General features: G+C 40.4%; 1 protein-coding gene across 1 annotated transcript; it reads right to left on the bottom strand.

The window, feature by feature from the left end:
• Window positions 1-565: 565 nt before the first annotated feature.
• Window positions 566-9,275, bottom strand: slc37a3 (solute carrier family 37 member 3). The gene is made up of 14 exons (XM_040035088.1): window positions 9,148-9,275; window positions 6,793-6,991; window positions 5,665-5,779; window positions 5,308-5,400; window positions 4,899-4,982; window positions 4,601-4,746; window positions 4,165-4,261; window positions 3,966-4,050; window positions 3,348-3,556; window positions 3,124-3,265; window positions 2,157-2,258; window positions 1,788-1,987; window positions 1,556-1,621; window positions 566-1,310 (listed from the first exon to the last, which is right to left on the bottom strand). The coding sequence occupies exons 2-14, from the start codon at window positions 6,867-6,869 to the stop codon at window positions 1,218-1,220; spliced, it is 1,509 nt and encodes a 502-aa protein (XP_039891022.1). The 5' UTR covers window positions 6,870-6,991; window positions 9,148-9,275; the 3' UTR covers window positions 566-1,217.
• Between the last annotated feature and the right edge of the window lie 3 nt (window positions 9,276-9,278).

Genomic DNA, 9,278 nt, shown 5'->3' with positions numbered 1-9,278 from the left:
ACTTGTTTCTGCTTCAACAGGAAAGAAAAGGGAGTGAAGGTTTAAGTTTGCATTCAGAGCACCCCCTGGTGGATTTGATACAACACTGCACAGACAGCAAACCATTCATGAAATAAAAATTGCATTTATTTAAAACAAAAAACAGTTACATTTGTTAAAAATTATATGGAATCTCATATGATTTTTTTTATTTTCAAGAGACAAAGAAAATTTCTTAGCATGATAAAAAAAATTGCAATAGCTATTCCTAAATGTGCTTTACACAATCCTATATAGCTACATGCAAATGTGCAGCTAAATTAACCATCTTAACCAGAACAAATTGCCCACCTTGCAGATACCACTGCATCTAAATTAAACATATTTACCTACACTGGCTGTTAAAACCTAAATCTGGACATAACCTACATGGATTTACAGTTAAAAATCAGTTAAAACATATGCAGGGCTCCTGATGCACACAGGCAAACCTTTCCACCATGGTAGTGTGTTTTACAGAAATAAGGCATGCTATGCTGTTAACACAGAGTTTAAGAACATTTCTGCCCGTGTGTGCAAGTTAAGACACTAAAACTTAAGATGTGAACATTCGAGCAAACAGTAAATGGAAAAATGAAAATCACATGTACACAGAATGAAGAGAACCAGCCCCCTGCCATGAAAAGACTTTACAGTACAACATTAAAACACAATTACAAAAAACTGTACACAGGTGAGATAAAATGGCAGTGATCTGGAGCTTTCCCAGACCTCTAAAAGTGATTTATTAAAATGTTTTAAGGCTTGTGCCTGATTACTGTGAGAAGAACATAGTGCAATATTTAAAATGACTAAAATATGATACATATCTACAAGAACTGATTACAGAGTTCTACTTTACAATCACTGTTCACATTCCTTAGGCATTAAGCTTTCTCAAAGAGTCTGATCTTTACGGTAAGAAGCTCTAGTTTCTATATTTGGCAACACTGATTCAAATACATCAACATTCACATCCATTTAAAACCTTAAAATATACACATTAGTACATTCTGGGATGTTTTACAAAGCCCTGAATATACAGAACAGTGCAACCTGTTGTGGTTTTTTTCTTCTTAAGGCAAGGACTTCAGCTCAAACTCCAAATCTTACATGTACTGTAAGTAGCATCATCTTTCAACAACCACAAAATCACACCAGACCTGATTACAGTAAAAACTGATGGTGGTTAAGATTTCTTACAGCTGCCGTTGCCGCGCTCGCCTCTCTGTCCACATGGCCCGCAGCTCTCTAACAAGCAAGGGAGTGATGAACACAATGCTGCCCGCAGTCTGTAACACGAAGAGAAGAAGCCTTAAGCAACAAGCGCAAACTGTATATAAAAAATGGATGGAATGTCTTGGACTGAAAAGTGTAACCAAGTGTCATGCTTCGTGACGGTCAGCAGGGGGAGTCTATAAGAAATCCAGCTTACATCTCACTTGATTTACGACCTCGGTAAACACTTTTCTGATTAATTCAAAGTTAAAGTCTTATTTAACACGTTTTGTCCTTTTAAGGATAAGAATTATCTTACCATGACAATGAAAAAGTAGAACACGCTCATCCAGCCCAGCTTGCTCTCTATCAGAGACACCAAGTACTAGAAGACGAGGGAGAAAATGGTCAAATTAAAGGTCAGTCTGATCACTCGTGTGTATACAGTCAATGTCATAGCTGTGTCACAAAAAGGCATCAGTGGAAGCAAACATGCTCTCATGCTGCCAAATTCATTCATTCTCCAATTTGATTTTTTTTGTCATCTTTACCTGTCCTGCAGCAGCTCCTATACTTCCAGTTCCATCCACTATACCAGTGACAGTAGCCAAGGCCTCCTTACTGCCCCTCAGAGCATCCTGCCTGCCAAGGTCAGCAGATATGGCCGAACTGATTATGTTGGACGGCCCACCAATGAAGAGTCCGGTAATAGCTAGCAGCACACCGTTTATCACCTGGTCATTAGGTGATCCTGAGAGAGTGGATTTTAAACACAAAATTAATCGTGTGAATTTTAAACCTTACAGTGTTATTGTGAGTTTGACGCCTTGACTCATGAAATGCAGTTTCTTTTTTTTTATTATTATGAAGAAGAAGATATCAGATCGTGAGCTGTTGTTAGATGACGTGCATGTACTTACGGCTGTATCCCACCAGGGCTCCGATTGCCAGCATCAGACTGACGACCAGCACCGGTGCTCTCTTCCCCATAAAGTCAGAGATCAGACCCTGAAATGTTCCTCCTGATACAAAAAATAGCATGATCAAGGCAAATTAGGAACTGACAAACTGCAAAGTTATTTACCAATGAATACATTACACGTGGGGCTGCATACATTACAGCTCCACTTTAGGACCCTGCCAAAAATAAATAAATATTCACACCACACATTATTTTGTTTAAACCACCATTAAGTACAGCAAGGATCAAAATCAGCCGTGCCGCACACCTGTCGAGGGCGTACTCTGCCTCTCACCTTATGACAGCTGGGATGGGCTCTAGCCCCGCCCCCTACACTGAATTAGACAAGTGGAAGAAAATAGATGGATGAAGGATCCAAATCAAGTTATGCTTATCTGATGGTGCCCCCACCTCCAGAGGCTGTATGCCCCACCGTTAGAGAACCACTGCACTACTATAAGTTGTGATAATAACATTCTATTATTGAGCATCATACAAAATGATGAGTGATAAGTGATTTTAAACAGGACTTTTAATGCTCTTTACCAGCTCCAATGGTTTTATTCTTGGACTCTATAAGAGCAGCTTTGCTTTGATCCCAGCTCCAAACAATCTCACACTGGTCCCCAGCTGATCAGTTCTCTGAAACAAGCTGTTTTAGTTCCTCTCTTTACATACTTCCTTTAAGCAAACTTTGCCCTGATTGGTTGCCCCTCGCAAACAAAGTGTAAAGAGCGGGAGGGATCTGAGATGACCATATCAGGACTATGGTTGCACAGCCAAAAGTCGGGAAAAACATTTCTGGAAAGAGTGTTCAGAGAAGCCTGAGTGTTTAGTCACAGGGATGACTGACTGTTTCTTTCAAAATAGAAAGTCAAACCTCAGTTTTATAACAGAACTTTTTTCTTTTTCAAGCAGCTGCTTACCGATGATTCCTCCGACATCATACCACACAGACAGGCGGTCGGCCTGGGCTTCCTTCCACTTGTAGTTGTTGCTCAAGTAGAAGGGAAGCCAGAAGAAGAAGGAGTAGTTGACCAGCTTCAGACATGCATAAGCCAGGGAATACTGCAGTGCAAGCGAGACAAAGTCATCACACTATAAAAACATTGTTATATAGTTTTATATAGTTCGTCTTCTTCACACTCACAGGCAACACCCCAGGAAGACAGAAAGCCTTTAAGAAGCCGATGGCCTGTGGAGACTCAGCTGGAGGCTCTACAGGCTGCTCGACAGACTGGCCTCGCCTGCTGTACTTCTCCACCTCCACCTCATCCTCCTCGTCGCTCATCAGAGGCTTGTGGCTGTCCGTGTCTGTCTCAATGGGGCCGAGTCCAGTTTCTGACTCCAAGCTCAGACCTGACACACACACACACACACACACACACACACACACACACACACACATTAAAGGAGACCATAAGTTTAATCAAAAGTTTAGCTTATTCAAACTGTTTCAACTTGAGGTAGAGACGAGTTCACACCTCTCATGGAAAGAAGTTATAAAAAGTAAAGATACAAAGTTGATGGTATTTCAAAACAAGCTGAAACCTGATCACATAGTATATGCACCAATGTATTAAGAAGAAATGAGGGTTATAAATTTTTAAGCATTATTGAGAATATGAACACATATGCAGCATTCTGGGAAGTACTTTAAGTCACCTTAATATATTTAAAGCATGCAAAAACAAAAACAAAAAAACAAGCAAACACCCTGCAAACTTTTTACATTTTTAACATCTAACATGCTTCCTGAAGTCCTTACCAACTTCCTTTGGGGAGGTAAGCAGGCCGAAGAACACGACCACCCCTCCCGCAAACTGCACAACAGAGGTCACCAGGAAGGCGTACTGCACACAGCAACAGTCAGCACATTATTTCAGTGCTTAGTTGTTGGCAATGTTAAGTGGGGCAGGGGGGGGGGGGGGGCAACAATAAAACATGTTTGTCTATGTGTGCTTCACCTCATATCCATATTTGAGAACACTGGAAGCAAGGAAAGCACCCAGGATGTTGCCTACAGAGGCGCATGCACTCCACAGGCCAAACACAAAACCACGGCTGAAAAAGAGATAAATGGCATTAAGTTTATTTATAGAACAGCTTTAAGTATTTTTTACTCTGTCACTCGCCGTTTTTAATATGAGCAGAATATGCCCTGCTGCAGAGCAAAACTGGGTCTAAATAGGCCTATGTTCTCACTGTGGCACCAGTGAATAGAGGCTATTGATGGCGAGTGTGAGCATCTGTATTTCCATTTGGGCGTGTATGATGAAGGTCGACTTGGCAAATATGAGCCTGACTAATATTTCTGGGTTGGACAGATGCTGTGTCTGTGATCCAAACTCATCTGGCAGCCGTTAAGGCAAAGATAATGACATTCACAGAAATGACACGCACCCCGCCTTCCCGAACCAGTTGCCCATGACGGCCACCACGCAGGGCCAGACGGCCGACTGCAGCAGGCCGTTCAGCACCCACAGGCTGCTGTACAGGTAGATGTTGTAGATGTGGAGCCATTCAGTCAAAGTGCCAAACACAAACTCCTGCAGAAACATGCACAGCTTTTTTGAGTGTTTGGTGTTATAGTTGTTAGAAACTTTAGTTTTTGTGTGGATTTTATACAGATACCAGCAATGATTAATGCAAAAACCACCACCCTAATAATCAATCATATAATTCTGTACTATGTACTAACCACTGCAGCAGAGCCACACAGGCCGAAGCAGAGCACATAGCGGAGGTTCACTCTGTCTCCAATCATACCACTCAGATACAGACCCTGTGTGGACACGAACAAAAAAATGGAGAAAATAAATAAATAAATAAAAGTCTGATCGGATTTTGTTCAAATTACAGGCATAATGTACTTTCTCAGTGAGTTCCAAGAACAAATCTGATACTTAGTGTTACAGAGATGCGCTGGCCTTTGTTTTACTCTTATCATAATCCACACAGGTCACCAGATGGTTCAAATGATTTCCATTCCTGAGTAAATGCAGGCCCAACTTGGCACGGGGTCGATACACAAAATTATCTTCTGCTCGCAGTTTTACCAATTTGTGTGGCAGACGCATCCTAATAAACAATGAAAATCATGTACTCACCACTGCATATGAGAAGAGGAAGATGGAGTCCAGAATCCCCAGAAACAGAGTGGCCTGCTTTTCATCCTCAAACAGACGATTATCCTGCCAGGTCTGGGACAGTCAGAGAAAACGTGATTGTGCAGAGTTCATACAAGCTCTTAGACCAAGGACGTGACTGTAAAAGTTTTGCTTTTGTGCATCAGGGATTAAGTTAAACTGCAGAGAAGCTAACTTACTGAAGTGTGCACATTGAAAAACAATAACACACAAAAAAAAGTAAAAAAACCAAAGGCTTTACTTTGGAATTGTGGCTTTATTTTAATTTCAGCGTTGTATATGTGGGAGACACATTGTTCTGTGCTGTATGCTCATTACCTCGCCAGGCGAGAAGGCAGGTGAGCTGTCATTAAGAATGAAAGGCGTCCACTGAGCTGAGATGCTCACTTTCACATTGCTGAATGTCTTCCTGGACGCATGCAGCAACACGTAGCTGGAAAGACAGAAAGCAGTTTTACTCAGAAAGGAATGACAAAACATATGTGGACAAACATTTACTGAAAGTGCAGCGCAGTTATTTCATTCTTATTTAATATAATGGATCAATTAAAGGTTACATTTATGAGTTTTGAACATGCTTTTTGTTTTGAACATGGATTTTTGAGGGCTCTTGGGTACAACAGCTCTCTACTTGTAAATAAAAAGGTAAAATTCCAAAGTAATGTCATTTCAGCTGTGCAAGAAACACTGAAATTACATACTTAAAAATGAAAATGAAAAAAAAAAAAACCCCAAACAAAATCCACTTCCAAAACAACTGAATGCTTAAGCCAAATTTATGCTTGTAATAAAGATTTCAAGCACAAATGTCCGATGCCATGGCAACAGCAATTGCTCTATATGACTTTTACTTGAACCAAAATAAAGCAAAGCCTATTATATGATACACACTGTCTATTTAAAACGACATGAATTTCTTTGCTAGATTTGTTAAATAAAAGAAAACTAAAACTAAACGTTAGTAGCAAAAATAGGGTTACAGCGAACAACTAATAAACCTCCACAGTGAATAGGGATGTGCATTTCCATGCATATGATTTGATCAAAAATTGTTAAAAAACAAACAAGAAAATGGATACATTTATTTTTTCCTACACTCTAATGTGTTTCAGAGTATGATAATAAAACAAGACAGATAAATCTGAGCTGATTTAATCTCTCATAGATCTTTAACTTGACCTCACGGCTCACATGCATTCACACTGCATTAACTATATGGCTAGATTGGACTTGCTGGGATTAAAACTGCTGCAAAAAATGTGTGTAAATTCCATCATTCCAGATACAGTTTCAAGTTTTCAAGTTTGTGCAGCTCTTGTCAGTTTTCTGTTAGTCTGTGGATATCTCACGTAGCACAATGTTATCTAGACACCGGCACAGGATGACATTTGCATTCCTACTCAAGGCTTACAGGAAGTTCTATAGGGCGGGGTGACTCCAAATTACCTAAAGAAGGTGAGAAGAAAGACAACCAGATGATGATGAGTGTACTGTGACAGAGAGGCACAGCATGATGGAGGCATCACAGGAGCGGCCAAAACAAGAAAGAGGAGGAAGGTGTTGGTGAAGGTCTTCGAGGACAGGGAGGGGGTTCAGCTAGAGTCTTCCACTATACCACATGGGACAAACACATCACTAGACGTGCCTGGAGAAGAAAGAAAGCCAATGTCAAACTAAATAACGTATTTATCATTCAGCACTGATTATAGGACAGGGCTGCAGACACAGACCACAGGGGAAACTCCTCTGATTACATAAAGAAGGCAGATTTTACAGAAGCCTATGGGAAAACAACCCCTCAGCTCCCCTTATCTATCACCTGTGTAAACACTTTCCTTATGAGCTTATGGCTTCAGCTGACAGTCACAAGTTTTATCTAATAAAACACACTGTTTGTGTTGTAAATTTTTATCCCAACAAAAGTGAAACACAACGATAAAGCAGGGTTTTCTTTAGGCAAGGCCTAACAAGTCTGACCAGTATGGTGCTCGGCCCTGGTTTTAAAACCAGGATGGGTAACATCACTCTGTTCAAAGCTTCACACCAATACACCCTGACCTCACTATCCATATGGTGGGTACATCCAGCTATCATATACAGTCTATAGTTCAATGGAGACTGTGGGATAAATATTATTGTGGCTCATTAATTCGTTTCAAGTCTCTGATAATTCCAATATGGCAGCCAGTCAGTACTTCTTGTTAAAGAACTATGTCCCCATAGGTTAAAAGATAAATATGAAGTAATGCACCTCGTCTGAAAGCTGGGATTTGTGTGTTGCCTTAAAAAAACAGAGGGCTCAATGGACCCAGTGTGCACTAACTGTCTTCATCATTCCATCCTGTTCAGCTGTAACACTGCTTTGCTTCATCTTTATAGCGCTCTACCAGAATACACGGACCGAACTGATGGCAAAACTCTGGTGAGCTGCTGATGACCTGCTTGCTTAGCATGACTATTTTAATGCTTGGACCAATTTCTCGAAGTCGGTTTGAGATCTGAGTTTTCTAACTCTCGACACATTTGATAAAAGTGGTCGAAAGCAGGTGTGAAAAATAAAAATGAAAGTCACTTCGAGTACTTGACACGGGAAATCCTGAGGGGCCGGTGTTGTGCCAAAAAGTGATTGCCTGCCAAAAACTGATTTCCGGTATTTGCCAAAAACTGGTTGCTCGTATTTCAACTGCTATAAGTAACTTGTTGGGCTATAATATGTGAAACATATGTCAAATGTATCCCTCATGGATGACATAAAGTCATCTTGAGCCACAAACAACATTCGTGTAACAAGGTAGAAGCCACAATCAGTTTTTGACAGTGACTTTTATATAACATTTATTTATGCAGTTACAAAAATCTCATTAACATAAAAAATGTCTTTTGTAAGAGTAAGTTGGCCAAGAGGACAGCAGAAATGGCAGCAAATATTACAATAGTTCTGTAAAATTATTTTAAGTGGGGATAAAGGACCGGATTGGTTATAATGTAAGTACAATAACACAGAGTTATAAAGATACTTGAAAAACAGATAATTTTTTAAATTCTATATATAACCCCTTTGTAAACCCGAAGCCTATTTACCAACATACGTAAAGATATTACACATAAAAAATACACAGAAACATTGGAAATCAGTTTTTGGCAGTATTACACAGTATCTACAACAGTTTGTACACCCTTGTTTAAACTCTAGTTTTAAACTAGATGCAATACAAAAACAAAACTCTGTAACAGCGGCAAATGAGGCGCATGGGAAAGTTTAATCATGGACACCTCTTTTCATTCATTTTGCTGTTACAGAACCTTCATATAGGACAGAAGTGTCTGACAAGCTCCCAGAAGACAAAAAGGATCTAACAAAAAATTGTCTGCAGTGTGGGCTATGCTGTGCACTTAATACAGCACACTGGAGGAATATGACCGAGACGTGCTGTGCTGATAAATTTCGATAGCTCGGAACAGACGGGCTTTTGTTTTGAACTAAGCAATCACAATTTTATGGACTCCGTGGTTAAATAATGATTTACGTCTTCGTGGATCAACGACACATCTTGCCACTGAAGTTATAAACCATCCACTGTTGTTCTGCCAACCGAATTAACGTTTATTTTGTGAAAAGAAGCTACTGCCACACCTACAGAACAGTTTCTCTCCACCTCGGCTTTCTTAGTAACAAGACGCATACTGGTTCGAGCCTTTCGAGTCAATTCCGGGTTCGTTGCGCCTTTAAAATCACCACAAACATCTCCGAAAAAACAGCTGACTGCTACTAACTCTTTGAAAACAAAAACATATGCTGACCTTTCAGCTCTGAGTCCCGTTGGCTAGCTTGCTCTTGATGAAGCGTCAGTTTTGTGTTTACTGTGGGTTGCCCCGTCACTCCAAACGTCAACTTTCGCAGAGCGCCAAGGCGCGCTGCTGCCACCAGTAGG

Source organism: Simochromis diagramma, unplaced genomic scaffold (assembly GCF_900408965.1).
Source record: "Simochromis diagramma unplaced genomic scaffold, fSimDia1.1 OVJJ01000816.1, whole genome shotgun sequence".
NCBI classification, from domain to species: domain Eukaryota; kingdom Metazoa; phylum Chordata; class Actinopteri; order Cichliformes; family Cichlidae; genus Simochromis; species Simochromis diagramma.
Note: the sequence above shows the minus strand (reverse complement) of the source record. Positions and strands in the feature narration are given on the sequence as shown.

Coding starts and splice junctions, on each gene's coding strand:
- slc37a3 (XM_040035088.1), bottom strand. CDS start 6,869: ATGCCTCCATCATGCTGTGCCTCTCTGTCACAGTACACTCATCATCAT. Junction 4,747..4,898: donor TGTGTGGCTCTGCTGCAGTG/GTTAGTACATAG, acceptor ATGTTTCTGCAG/GAGTTTGTGTTTGGCACTTT. Junction 1,311..1,555: donor TCTACTTTTTCATTGTCATG/GTAAGATAATTC, acceptor TTCGTGTTACAG/ACTGCGGGCAGCATTGTGTT.